The sequence below is a fragment of the Notothenia rossii genome, assembly GCF_949606895.1.
Source record: "Notothenia rossii genome assembly, chromosome: 10".
NCBI classification, from domain to species: domain Eukaryota; kingdom Metazoa; phylum Chordata; class Actinopteri; order Perciformes; family Nototheniidae; genus Notothenia; species Notothenia rossii.
In genome coordinates, this window is record NC_136908.1 from 35,797,217 (window position 1) to 35,812,398 (window position 15,182).

At 41.7% G+C, this 15,182-nt stretch overlaps 1 protein-coding gene across 3 annotated transcripts; it reads right to left on the reverse strand.

The window, feature by feature from the left end:
• Positions 1-283: 283 nt before the first annotated feature.
• LOC307021464 (dynein beta chain, ciliary-like) lies at positions 284-15,110 on the reverse strand. Of its 3 annotated transcripts, none has more exons than XM_079653592.1 (5): positions 14,816-15,110; positions 7,477-7,659; positions 4,006-4,259; positions 3,777-3,912; positions 284-2,242 (listed from the first exon to the last, which is right to left on the reverse strand). In XM_079653592.1, exons 2-5 carry the CDS (start codon positions 7,633-7,635, stop codon positions 2,015-2,017), a joined length of 777 nt encoding a protein of 258 aa, XP_079509718.1. In that variant the 5' UTR covers positions 7,636-7,659; positions 14,816-15,110; the 3' UTR covers positions 284-2,014. The 3 variants fall into 3 exon arrangements, with proteins under 3 accessions (XP_079509718.1, XP_079509717.1, XP_079509716.1); XM_079653591.1 differs by lacking the exon at positions 14,816-15,110 and adding an exon at positions 13,815-14,393 and having other exon boundaries at positions 3,777-3,891; XM_079653590.1 differs by lacking the exon at positions 14,816-15,110 and adding an exon at positions 13,815-14,393.
• Between the last annotated feature and the right edge of the window lie 72 nt (positions 15,111-15,182).

Genomic DNA, 15,182 nt, shown 5'->3' on the forward strand with positions numbered 1-15,182 from the left:
ACGGGGACTGTAGTCCTAAACGATAGCTGGGGATTATGTGTATTATTAGTGTCTTCGGCCATCCTAAACTCGATGCTGCTCGAAATGTCTCTTATAGGCCTACGTCTGTTTCCGGTTATTTTTATTTTGAAATTCAGTTCCTGAAGGACGGCAAAAAAGCCAGAGATTATAGAATTAAACAAATAAATAAAAACAAGGATAAATATGTGTTATTGTTGACTAAATAACAGTGTGTTATTTTGAAAAGAATAACGAATTAGAAGGAAACATGAGCCTCATTTATTTTCCTCACAGACAGCAACAAAAGTCCGAAATGATACGATTTTAAATAAAAGCAATAATCGTGGCTTGATATTGAGTAAGAACATGTTTTTATGAACCACACAGCTTCCGGTCTTCCTATAACAGGTAATGCCGTGAGACTACCAACAGAAATACATTGCTTTTAAAATCGTGCTGTGCAACACGAAAAAAAGGGGGAATCGTGTTGGTGAACACGAAATGCCGTGAGACTGGGTTGCACTATTACGTTCCCTTCTGAGCTAGGGGAATCAGAGGGAAGCAACACAACCAGATTGGAATTGGTATAATTATAAGCGGTTTATTTTAAACAGCTGGTAAACAAAATGGCAGGCAAGCAGCCTGAAACAAACAAATTGCCACGAACACCGGTTTACATAACAAACAAAAGACCCAGGAACGAAAGCTAGCTCCGGTCCTTTTCCTGTTAGGGAAACTGTGGACTCGATGTCCTGACAGGCTGGAGTTTGTGCAACCTGTACAAACTCCAGCTCACCATGATTAAAAATGAAATGCAATGTAAAATTACCCAAAAAAAAACAGCTCACTAAATCACAACCGCTCAAACCAACTACAAACTACTACCGCGGATTGGGTAGAGAACGAGTCCGAGAAAGTTGCTCCCCCATGTGACGTAATATGTCGCGTTTCACGTATGACGTTAAAAAAAAGCAGTTTTTAGTAGCAGAGTTCAAAACGGCTCCTTTCCCTCTGAATTCCTGCCCTTATGTCTTCTTACTGCATTAACTTTTTTAATTGTAATTTTCAGGCAAGGTTAAGCATAAATCTATTAAAACCTGCAAGTTGATATTTAAAGCCCTGCCTATACTGAATTGAGTAAGGATGTGTTTTATTTCTTATTATCTGCAGACAGCATTATTTTTCAAAGTCTCCCTTTTCAAATATTAAAGGTCCCATGTGATGGCCATTTCGAACTGATCATAATTCCATTGTTGAGGTCTACTAAAATAGATGTACATTGTTCAATGTTCCAAACTCACATTGGTTTCTCATCCAGCATCTCTGTATAGTATAGTGTATTCACTCTGTGAGCCCACTGTGCTCTGATTGGTCAGCTAGCCCACTCTGTTCTGATGAGACCACCACCGTTACAGCGGAACATCAGTGATTATGTGTTACAATGGCGATAGCAACCAGAAAATGACAACAGTAATGACAAACAGATGAGAATGCTGCGTGGGGTCTGGGTGTCGTGTTGGCGGGACGTTGCGCGGCTCGCTGCTGCGACGAGCGGACAGTGTGAGCTGGGTTCATTTCCTGCTAGCTGCGTGGGATCTGCGAGACAGCGAGACATCGCGAATGGATGCGGGAAGGGGGGGGTGCTGAGAGGGGGCTGCACCACCCCAATCTGCGAGGCTCCACTAGCACCCCCCAACGCGTCACAGTTTTGCTGCTGAGAGAGTGTGTGTGTGTGAGGAGCTCCAAGGATTGGTCCATTTGGGTATGGGTACGTCATTGTACCCTGGAAAAAAAAGAGAAATCTCCAACGAGGCGTTCTGAGGCAGCATAGACAGGTATTTTCTGTGTTATAGTTTTACTCGCTACAGGGTGCACTTTGAGGGTTTGTGACTCTGCAGACGGTTTACATGCATAACAACCTTCATAACAAACAAGGGGACGGGTAATAACCGGAAAAGCATGACATGGGACCTTTAAGTCCAAAGTGATTTGAACCTTGACCCTGCTGGGCTAGCTAGATCTGCAGGAGCAAGGCCACTCCAGCTAAAGTCCACTTGGAGGGACTTTCCTTGGTTTTCAGGTTGAAGGTCCAGTCGTAGGTGGGCCCCCTCTGGTGGGTTTTGTAGACGGGACACTGATACACACTCCTGCTCTCCTGTTTGTCCTCAGGAACGGCCCTTAGAAAGATGACTGGCATGGCCGGGGTGAGCTCTTTCAGAAAGGCGTCTGCAATTATGCCAGTCTGAGGGACAAAAGATGACAGGCCAGTTAGTCACACACAGAAATAATTAAAAAAATGTCATCTCATTAATCACAATTATAATCTATGTTATAAAATGATAAATGACATGTTTAAAATACAATATTATACTTCATTCAGAGCACATTCTTGTATGGTGTTATTCTCTCTGTTAGGGACCCTGTCCGCTGTCTCTCACTACTGTGCAACTCTAAGAAACTGAAGCATGCTTCAGCAGGATGTATTTCCTCCGTTTCACCACAGCTAAAGAAGGAGTGCAGCACATTAGTCATGGATCAGGTGTGATGTTACAGACAGAAAGAGATGGTTCCTCCTGATGTCCGGTGGTCTCTAGTCAGTACAACACATGTAGCCTGCGCCCGTTCCTCTGCTCTCTTTGTCTTTTCACTGTCATGCAATTCATTGTGGAAATATGCGCTTAAAAGTGGTCATTTCTTTTTTTAACACAGTAATCTTTGATAGCCCTAACAGAAACATTTTACGGAGTGCATTGAAATATTTTTCACAAAGTTATGCTCTTCACTGTGGTAGGATTTAGTAATGTTGTCGTTATGTGACAAAAAAAATGATGTTTGATCAATTTAACCACATCAACACGTCTGCACAACATAATATCGTGGTACCCTTGAAAAGTGTTGAAAGTCAGCAGTTTGAGGGGAAGTGGAGCTGCCTCAGAGGCATTCTTTAAACGCAGTGAAACACAGAGGTCTGTCTCATTATTAATCCTCCTACACTCAGCGCCTGACAAACACAAGTTTCCCCATGCATGCACAGTGACTTTCATGAATGTAAATCCTGAGGACTTTGGAACGCTCAGAGGACAAATCCCTAATTGCCTCAGCTGTAAAGTTTTAAATAGCTTTTAAATATCAATAACTTTATGTCTGTTTGGGTAAATACAAATGATTTTACTTACAATATCGAGCTCCCTCTGAATAAAACGCAAGCTTCATTAATATAGATGAGCAGGTTTATCATAAATCTTAAACTTTCTGCAGCACAGAGCTGTGTCCAGATGGAGCTCTGCTTACTCTCCGTTCACTCTGCTGCTCCTTGCCAGTGGCAAAGAACTGGCCTTGGGGCTGAGAGCAGAGTTTGAAGAGAGGAGGAGGGGAAGGAGAGTTGTGAGGGGGAGCCCCCCAACCCGCCTGTCCACCTGTCTTTTTGCCTACGTCTCCAAATGTAATGAAAAACAGAGGTTGCACATTCCATAATTAAAGAGTCTGCAGGGATGCTCCCTGAAAGCTGGGTGCATATTCAGGAGCTGCATGTATGCAGATAGATGGAGCTCTGGGAAGCTGAGGAATACTCTCTCAGAGCTGAATGAAGCAGGATGCAAAGCAGAACGATTAAGATTCATAGGAAATGTGAAAGCTCATCGTTATACTCATGTGTAAGTCAGCCATCATCACAAGTGCGATGGCTGACATACTAATGTGTAAAGGAATATTTCTGTGAATGTCAATAAAAGTGTAGTATTTAGATTTTGTATCCACACTGTCAGTAAGTGCAGTACCTGTGAGTTCCAGCGTGCGCCCTCCATGTACAGCCCGTGTAGGTAGGCTCCCTCACGGGGCGGTACCATGAAGTCCTCACGATTCTTCTTGGTGACATCACACTGAAAACACATCCTGTCCAGAGGCCACTCATTCCTGCCATTCAAACAGAGGTTGATCTGCTTTTTCACACCATGTAGCTTCTATCACATTTACACCTTTAATGTCTAATGTCAAAAACATCCCTACCTTCGAGCCATAGCCTGCATGATGGCAGTGAGGAAGGACTGTGGGTTAAAGAAGCCGGCCAGCCACACCTCAGAGGGTAAGACAAAGTCTGCTGACCAGGCCTCCAGCTCCTTGATCCTGAGCAGCAGGTCAGAGAACCACAGGGCCAGGCCGCACATGGAGGGGTACGCCCGCTTCGTCCAACCGTCTGGCACAATGTCCAGAAAAACAGCATTCTGAAGGTTCTCCATGTCACCGGTCATGGTTAACTCTCCCTAAAGTGTGGGAACATTCAAAAAGAGAATAATCCATTTCGCAGTCAATCAATAACACTTCTTCATGTCTTGGTCACAGCAAAACAGCGATACATGGACATCCACATGTCCTGGCAATAGCAGCTGAGCAAGATCTGTGGAAACATACAGAGCTTGGACCATGGAAGGAGAAGCTAAGAGGATGCTGGAAGGCTTGTGCTGGTAACAGTAGCTTTCAGACAGAGAACTGACAGTGTTTCATTAATAATGGTGTTGAGGAACAAGGACCATAGCATTTAGCATTTATAGCTAAGCTCAGGGTCGGTGGGTAGGGAAGGCTAAGCCTTCCCAAATATTTTTGTCACTGCATCCTGGTAAAATAAAAATATAATGTATGATGTTTGTTTCTTTGACATTAGCGCTGCCATGCAGCCACCTGTGCCCTGTTCTACGAAGCCAGTTCAACAGACCCTGGATATGTTTGAGTTATCTTAAAGTGGACCTATCATGCTATATTTGAATAATATAGTGTAGGACCATACCTATATAAGGCATATTTATACTTTTTATTTTTCAAAGTACCAAACAGATCATGCATTTTAGCCTTTCCTCATTTCGCTCAATTTAACACTGTCTTTGCATGGGCTGATTCTTTGAGATCAGCACCATCTACAGGCCTGGCATATGAACTACAGCGTCTCCACCGCTTTCGAACGGCAATGTTCGTGGCTGTCTCCTCCTGATTGATGGAGTTGGCCCAATAGTCGTAGCGCCACTTCTGTGACGTCAGAAAAGTGTTCAAATCTGGATCAGTCTGTATCAGATCCGTTGTAGCCCCTTTTTAAGAGATTTGGGTATGGAGGAAAATAGAGAGGGTTGTGTTTTCTGACACTTGGTGAGTTCCCTGGAACACCGGGGACACATATTCATGTATAAAAGACGTACAAAAGTGCATTTTGCATGATAGGTCACCTTTAACTAACCCTAACAAACGAGATCTCGCTAAGCGGTCCTACGACGCTGGTTATCGACTCGGTAAATCAAGCCAGGGTTTCTCTCTCCAGCTGAGAGCGCGTTCGCGTGAAAGAGGCGGGGTTAGCTACATTTGACCAATCACAAACAAGGACAAGTGTACTGACAGCGCAGCGTCATACTTCATTAATGAAAAGTAAACTAATATTAGACAAATATGAACTTTAAACATCCATGATTTAAACATATAATCCAGGATACAAGCCACATAGTTGCACCTGCAAGGTGAATATAGAACAACTGGTTAAAAAATAAATAAACTACTGAGTGTTTGAAAGCGTACAACAGTTTTATAATACTGCCCCATCTAAGACACGAGTGGATCTGACTTTAATTACATTTGAGTTGAGTGTTTCGTCAACCTAATGTGTTGCTTAAAATAATACTTCTGCATAAAGTATGTGTCAATGTAAGTGTTGCACGGCCAGATACGGCTCGAGAAGCTGACTCAGATAAGGATATGATATATTGTGATATATTATGATATTATATGATCGATGATCTGATTGATGATGTGATATGAATGATAAGTGCGACACGTCGGCGTCTTCTCTGCATACGGCAGTTTAAACTGTATTTCCTCCTGTAATATGACTTGATAGATTTAAACTCTGCACACTGAGCTCTGATTGGTCAGCAGGCGGTGCTTTCACTGAGTTGATCTCTTTTCTATAGACGCCAGAGGCGGGCAGCGTCAGGTAAAAAAAGTTAGTTTAGCCTTCCCAAACTTGAGCTATGGCTAAGCTTTGCTGTTTATATTGTATTTATTTGTTCGAGGATGACCTAATTAAATATCTAACACATGCTGATCTTAACAGTGCACTGCCACCATATTTGGTACTTAATTGAGAAACAACAATGTCTGTTCTTGTTTGTACTTCTGTTCCTGGCTAGCAGGCTAGCTCTTAAAATGATATGATGTGCACTCTCGTCTCTCGAAGCCTTTTTGATTTACTTCTACAAGTTACATAATAATATTCCTTTTGAACAAACTAAGGTCTTAGGGTCAAAACAAAATACAACTATTTGTAGTATTGTTATATTGTATTGACGTTTAATTTCAACTTTTAATTGGACAGTTAATCTTTATTTTAGCATTGTCTTTGTGTTCTTTTTGACATTTATAAAGATCTTGCTGCACCAATAAAGTATAGAATACAGTGAATCTTCCAACTTTACAACTCCACACTTGTGAACAATTACAATTTTTTGACTATTTTATTTTTATAAAAATGTATGTCTTGTAATTGCACTGTTGAGAAATCTGTGACCTAAGTGTTTAATTCATTGCAGAACTACTCCGTAGTTTTGCATATGACATGACAATAAATCTTTGAATCTGGAATCCATGGGTAGCTGCACCATCCCACCCTGGCAACATTCTTATAGCTTCTATTTGTTCCACTATAAAGAGGAAATATGATTCCATTTGCTGATTACATGGCTTTTAAATCACTGAAAAAATACACGTATTAAGTAAAAATTAAGGTTTAAAATGTATGTACATGTATTAATGGTAAACTATAATTGGAAAGCAACGTGTAACTTTGACCTAAATTATTTTTGGATCACTGATTGGAAACACAAATGAAGATGCTGGAACACGTTTAAGGTTTCATTAAAGGCTCCGCCAAGGAACAAACACTGTCATTACAAAACAGAACACAGAAGTGCTTGTGATGTAAGCTCTTGTCAGTTCTGCACAACTCTGCTTATTCAACTGTGTCTTAGGCTGGCCAAGACATTTCTGCCTGTAGTGTAAACAAATAGTCTCCCAAACCGGAGACACATCCAGATATGAGGAGGGAAGCCACAGTGTTCGTGCCTCAGTCAGTAGGGGCTTGGACTGGGAGACATAGGGTTGCTGGTTCAAGTCGCCGAACAGACCTAAATATGGAGTGTGGACTGGTACTTGGAGAGGTCCCAGTTCACCTCCTGGGCCCTGCCGTGGTGCCCTTGAGCAAGGCACTGGACCCCCCCACTCCCAGGCGCTGTACAATAGCTGCCCACTGCTCCTAGTACTAGGATGGGTTAAATACAGAGAACACATTTTTCTGTGTGCATGAACATGTGACCATTAAAGAGGGTTTCATCCTCCGATTATAATATGTTCCTATCTGCCTGCAGTGAGCCAACATCTTGTTCTAAGCAGCACAGTATATTGAGTCTTGACAGACAAACACAGACAAAATGTCCTTCTCCCCACCTTGAGTCCCAGGCTGAGCTGGTGGAGGGAGCGTCTGATCTCCTGCGTCAGAATGTTCATGCGCTCACACTCCTGCAGCGCTACCACCTGGTAGGGAGTCCTCTCCTCCGCCCTCCCCAGCAGATCCACCATGTTGAATTTCTCCGGGAGCTTCTCCATGATCTCCTCCAGCACCACACGCACCTGAAAATGTGTGAGTCAATAATAAGTGATTAATAAAACAACAACCAAGTGAGACTTCCGGTTTACACATGAGGCGATAAGCAGCTAAGAAGAGGAGCTCCCGGCCAAATAAGTTCAAAAAGGAAGAAAATGTGATTCGAAGTTGAAATAATAGGTCATGAGCAAATTAGTAAATAAGAAAGGAACGGAGAAAAAAACGAAAGCCGAAAAACAGCCGGGAGAGATGCAGGTCCAGATGGAACACAGTCAGCCGCTAACGGCTGACGCTAAAGCTAGCAACGACGAGCAACCTAGCTGGGTGTCGGCGCTGCAGACTAGCTTAGATGCCATGCGGGATAAACTCGAGAAAGCCCAGCACAACATGGATGCTAAACTGGATCAAATTGGCAGCCGGATGGAAGAAAATCTAAGAGGAGTACATAAAGAAATGGGACAACTGAGAGAATATATGGACAAACACGGAGAAGATATGAAGCAAGGGCTTGATAGCTTCAGAGAGGAAACAAATAGAAAATTCGAGACCGCTGAGGCGGAGATGCGGGCCCAAAAGAAGGATATGGAGATCCTTGAAGAGCGTACGGCTGGGGTCGAGGAGTGGAGTACCGACGTCAAGGACATTATTACGGCCTCTCTTGAACAACAAACCAAGCTCCAAGATAAGCTGTCCGACATAGAAGGGAGGTCGAGAAGAAATAATATACGAATCGGGGGGTTGAAGGAGGGAATAGAGGGAGACTCGGTCTCCGAGTACGTCGACAGGTTAATTCACAAGGAGCTGGGAATGTCGGAGGATATTAAGTTGGAGATTCAAACGGCGCACAGGGCACCTGCTTCAAAACCACAATCAGACAAACCCCCAAGAGCCATTATTGTCAACTTCTTGAGGTTCGAGGTCAAGGAGAACGTCATTAAGACGGCCTGGAGAACGGCGATGGAAGTGAAGGGACGGAGAGTGACATTCGACCACGATTATTCTTCTGAGGTGGCAGTTAAACGTCGGAAATATGCGGCGCTCAAGAGAATTCTCAAAGATAAGGGGATTCGTTTTCAATCTCCAATGGACACACTGAGGGTTTACTGGAACGAAGGAACGATAGTGTATAAGAGTGCTCAAGACGCGGCGAGGGCGATGCGGCAGAGAGGCTGACAGGATCCGGACCCAGGAGTAGAGAGACCTACGCTGCTGCAGAGACTGGAGGCAGCGCGCAAGTTGACCAGACTTCGGAGACGAGAGCGGGGAGACAACAACGTCATGGGAGTGAGGGAAGACCGGCACCGTATCGAGGGTGTTGATGAGTAGTCTATGAGGGAACAAGATACAGCGTTGAAAAGACAGAAGGATGAGAGGTGACGGGCCACGGCGATCAAAAGACAGCACAGACACAAACAGATTTAACCAAATTATATAAATGCTATAGCCTTTTATTTTGTGCCACTTTGAAACACTGCAGTGGGTGAGTAAGTAAGATTGTTATTTGTTTTTATAAAAGGAACCTGTATGGACATGTATGCAGGCTGGGGAATTATTTATCTATAACATTTTACGATTTGATTCGGACTAATTTAAAGAAGTGCTAATTCACTAGAAACATAGAATCACCTCCATCGCCAATACAGAGACCAGGGGTTTAAAGACTATATCAAAAATGTTCCCAAAGTTCCGGCCGGGAGCTCCGGAGTTTAAACCACACGCTGGACAATTATAGTGAGCTTGGGAGATCAGCCACAGGAGAGATCTCCGCCACTAGGGGGGGCCCTCTCACTAGCAGAGGCCTTACCTTCCACCCACCAGCGGGGGAAAGGGGGATATTTTTGAAACCCCAAAAACCTTGGAAGACCAAGTTCTGATAATTAATTTGTATTTGTTTAGCTTAGCGGTTGCTGCTACTATATATATTGTGTTTTGTGACATGGAGGGAACGAAAAGATGCTTTGAAGGGAAATATAATGCAACGTAGGGGAATCAAAATGGTGTCGTTAAATGTCAATGGTTTGAACAATCCGATTAAAAGGGGGAAAGTATTAACCAAATTTAGAAAGGAGGAGATGCAGGTTATCTTATTGCAAGAAACTCACGTATCAGTACAAGAACATGAACAACTGAAAAGGTATGAATATAACAACACATTTTATAGTTCATTTAAGCAAGGTAGTGGCTACACTAATTGGGAACTCAGTAAAATTTGAAATAAACAAAGAAATATATGACAGAGAGGGGAGGTATGTGGTGATCAAGGGGAAAATGAAAGGAGAAATGGTTACACTAATTAATGTTTACGCCCCACCGGACAGCGATAAGACTTTTTTTAAGGAATTGTTTGATATCATAGCTGTGGAAATGGAAGGAATCCTGATTTGCGGGGGGACTTCAATGTGGTACTAAACTATGATTTGGATACAACAAGTAACAAGTACAAGGAAGGCTAGGACGCACATTGTCAGATACATTAACATACAACTGAGGGAACTAGGAATCACAGATATATGGAGAGATATACACACACTAGATAGAGACTACACACACTACTCACACCCACACTCAGTCTATTCTAGGATAGATTACTTTTTTATGTCAAAGGGAGATAAATATAGGGTAGAAGACTGTAGAATAGGTGTTACAGACCTGTCTGACCATAGTGCAATATATCTAACATTGAATCTAAATGGTAGGAGGAAGAACACCGTCTGGAGATTGAATGTGGGTCTATTAAACAATAAGGGGTTAGTGGAAGAAATAAAGAGAGAGATAATCAGATATAAGGAGGAAAATGATAACGGGGAAGTAGACCCAACTATTCTGTGGGATGCACTAAAGGCAGTATTAAGGGGGAAACTAATAGCACAAACAGCACACCTTAAAAGAACCAGACTGGAACTCTATCAAAATTTAACTGGGCAACTAAAAGAATTAGAGAGGCAACATAAAAATACAAATGACCCAGAGACACTTAGGAAGGTTAAGGACATTAGAGGGAAGATAGAAAATATATTATTAATAGAGGTGGAGAAGAAAGCTAGGTTTGTAAAGCAGGCATATTATGAAGGGGGCCCAAAGCAAATAAATTATTGGCTAGAAAGATAAGGGCACAACAAACATTAAACACTATACATAAGATTAGGAATCCTAAAACCAATGAGTTACTTAGAGAGCCGGAGGAAATAGAGAGAGCATTTGAGGATTATTATAGGACACTATACGCACAACCAACTGCAGCAGAGGAAGAGAGTATGAAGGCATTTTTAGAGGGGCTGGACCTACCATCGACAGGAGAAGAACAGAATAGGTTATTGAACTCAGATATTACTGAAAAAGAGATGGGGGATGCAATTAGTAGAATGAAAAATAGTAAGTCACCAGGCAGCGACGGGCTGCCATGCGAAATGTATAAGATATTCAAATCGGAATTAAGCCCCTTACTGTTGGCATCATTTAAATATACTATGAAAGAGAACAAAACTCCCCCGTGATGGAAAGAGGCTATCATTACTACAATTCCCAAGGAAGGCAAGGATAAAGAATTATGTAGTAGCTTTAGACCAATATCCATACTTAATGTAGACTACAAGATGTATACGTCCATAATTTCGAAAAGATTTGAGACATTCATGCCCGACATTATAGATGAGGACCAGACTGGTTTTATTAGAGGGAGACAGACACAAGATAATATAAGGAAAACAATTCATATAGTGGAGGAGGCCCAAAGGAGGGGAGACAGTGCAATTTTAGTGAGTATAGATGCAGAAAAAGCTTTTGATAGTGTGAACTGGGTCTATTTGTATAATGTCTTAGAAAAATTTGGATTTAATGAAAAGTCAATCAAATGTATAAAATCATTGTATCATGAATCAACAGCTAGAGTGAAAGTGAACGGTAGTCTGACGGATCGGATTAAATTAAAGAGGTCGACAAGACAGGGCTGCTGTCTCTCCCCAAAACTTTTTGATATCTTCATCGAACCATTGGCCCAAGCAATTAGGCAGAACCAGAATATAAAGGGGGTTGAGGCAGGAGGTTTAGAACACAAATTGGGACTATTTGCGGACGACTTGATAGCATACATGGGGCAAACAGACGTGGGCTTCCCGATACTGATGGATTTACTGGAGGAATATGGACAATACTCAGGGTACAAACTAAACGTGACAAAGACACAGATTTTAGCACTAAACTACACACCAACACCAGAGATCAAAGACAAATACAGAATTAGATGGGACATGGATACAATTAAATATTTAGGGGTTAACATCACAAAAGGGTTAGACAAATTATACAATGCAAATTATACGCAGATCAATCAGAATATCAAGAGGGATTTATGTAGGTGGACAATACAGACCTTAGACCTTAGTTCAAGGATTGAAATAGTTAAAATGAATATACTGCCTAGGCTACTGTACCTTTACCAATCACTACCTATATCTATTCCACAAAGTCAATTTATGGAATGGGATAAATGGATTTCGAGCTTTATTTGGGGGGGGGAAAGGCCCAGGATTAGGCTTGCGACACTGCAGCTACCCAAAGGGAGAGGAGGATTGGCAGTGCCGAGTTTCCTGGATTATTATTATGCAGCACAAATCAGAACAGTGGCATGCTGGTGTAATATGGAATACGTAGCTAAATGGAAGGACATCGAAACAAATGGGGAAAACTACCAGATTCAAAAACTACTCGGGGATAAAGAATTATTCAGGACACAGGAAAACGTATTCGACCCAATCACAAAATTCACTTTAAACACTTGGAACACGGTAATAAAGAGATACAAAATAGGAAAACAGACAAAGATTTTGAGATGGATAACAAATGATAATAAATTCCAGCCGGGAAAAGAAGATGCAGGTTTTAAACGATGGGCCCGAGGGGGCATCACAGCAATATGTAGGATGGAAAAAGGGGAAATGCAGAGTTTTCAATATTTAAGAGATAAGTTCGATCTGGAAAGGGGTGACCATTTTAGATACTTACAGGTGAGAGACTATTATATAAAAGAAATAAAAATGGATAAAAACACTAAACAAAATGGGGTAATTAAGGTAATGATTGAAGCATATGAAGGGAAGAAAGGCAGGGTGATTTCAGCTCTGTATCAGGCTCTGTTGGAGAGTAGGGGGAATTCAACTCTATATATAAAAGAAAAGTGGGAGAAAGAACTCGGGATTGATATGACAGAGGAAGAATGGTATAATGTATGTAGAGTGCAGCATTCAACTACTGGGTCAAGGGTATGGAGGGAATTTGGGTGGAAAAACATAATCAGATACTTCATAACCCCAAAGATAAAAGGGAGGTATGCCCCGGAACAGAACGCATGTTGGAGGCAATGCGGCGAGGTGGGGGCAGACCACACACACATTTTTTTTAAATGCCAAAAGATGAAGGGATACTGGGAGGAAGTATGGGGAGTATTGAAGGGGATATTAGGTTATGAGGTTCCTAAGACCGGCCTGATGTTATACTTGGGGAATCTGGTGTAGGAAAACACACAGGGTGGGGACAGATACCTGATTAAGGTGCTGCTGGCTGCAAGCAAGAAAACAATTACCAGAGCATGGTAGAGAGCAGCTCCACCTACAAAGGAGCAATGGCTGGGAGTAGTACAGGAAATATTTGATATGGAGAGATTCACACACATATTGAGGGTCCAGGAAGGGAAATTTTAGTCTAAATGGGAAAAATGGGTTGAATATAAAAGAAAAATGAACGACACCACAAATTGAGAGTTGGAACCAGACCATGATGTTGCATTAAAATAGGATAGGAAGCTTCCATGTCACTGTTTGCTTGTTTTTATTATTATTTGTATTTTCTTTTTTCTTCTTCAATGGGTTTGTAATTCAAGTGTATACTGAACTATATGTGGTTTTGTATGTTTATAAAAATGTCAATAAAAATGTAAGTGAAAAAAAACAAAAAAACAACCAAGTGTAAATGAAAGGTACTGAAGACGAGAACCACAGGAGAAGAGAGACTGGGGTCATCTGAATCAGATAAACTTAGTAGTGCTAGCACTGACAGCCTGTGAACCCTTTGGTTTGAAATATACACTCCAGAAATATTCATGCGAGTATATTTTGAGTGTGTCTGTGTGTGTATGTGTGTGTGTGTGTGTGAGTAAGCAGGTGGTGCCCGTTAGCTGATTAGCTACCTTCAACCTGCTTATTGGTCCACCTGAAGAAGAAGGGAGCATTTAAGCTGCAGCCATGCAGTTCCTCGGTCTCTCTCTCCGACTAGACTTCTCCTACTCCCAACACAACTTTGCGTTGCGATGGCTGTCCTTTTATGCTGAGTGCTTAGTTATACTGTATGTTGGTCATTCTCTTGTGTTGTGAGACTGTGTTAGAAAAGCGAATAAACCTGTCTGTGTAGACACACTTTATGTTTTTCTTAGGGGTGCAAAACCCTTTTTCTTTTGGAATATTCGTTTTCTCCTGTTTTTGCATTAGAGTAGGTAAGATTTTTGTACATTTTATTTTTCTCATTTGTTAGGTAAGATTTTTGTGTTAAAAAGTTTTCTTTATTTTGTGGTTTTGCTACTCCTGTGTGTAATTTAATTTTGGGTAATTACATTTACCAAACGCTTTCTCTGTTTTGGCGTCCATGTTCTTGGGAGTGGGAAAAGTGGGGAGAGTGCATTTTATGCTGTGCCTAGATTCCCCTAGGTCTGGGCGTAACATAATATACTATTATTTATAATAATATGAAAAAATGATAACAAAATAAATAAGAAAGCTGCAGGAATCTATCTTGTATACCTTTGTGGTTAAATGTATTTATTGAGAGTTGTTTTGGAGAGGGTTAGTACTTTTTTTTTATCACATGGATGAAATATGTTGTCTTGCAGATGGCTCAGAACAGCTTTAAGTGTTTTTCCAACATTTTATCCTTCTATCACTGGGACTGGATTTTGATGGCAATACATGGGAGGACCAAACAGAGTGTTGAACTGGAACCCTATCTGTGCAAAAGTAACCAGCTTTTGCACTGATCAAGCTCCGGAAGGAAAATCAGGCTGAATAAAACAGAGCCTGGTACATAGCTCACATGTTGCTGCTTGTTTCGAGCAACAGTAAGTATAAATTACTTTTAACGAAGCTAACACTGAACCAACTAAGACCCTTATTTATTATTTAATAATGTGCCACTTACTTTATTGAGGGGATGTGCAAGGCTGTTCTCCCTCAAACTGAATATTTGTTTGAGCTTTTAAACTCAAATGAGCTTTATTTCAGAGCAGTACTGAACCAGAAAACGGCATCCTATAAACATTCACCCTGGGGGCGATACTTGAAATAGTGGCTCTGGAGCAGCTTTACTCGACATTGAGAAACGGCCTGTGACTACCCGATCCGCATCCCTACCCGATCCGCATTGCGCATGTGCGAGATGGTCCGCCATATTGGAGAACTAAATACGGCAACCCAAATAGGACACTTGACGTCCAGACGGCTGCCCAATATGCATTGCGCATGGGCGAGTTTTAAACTTAAACGGTTGCCCGATTTGCATTGCTATA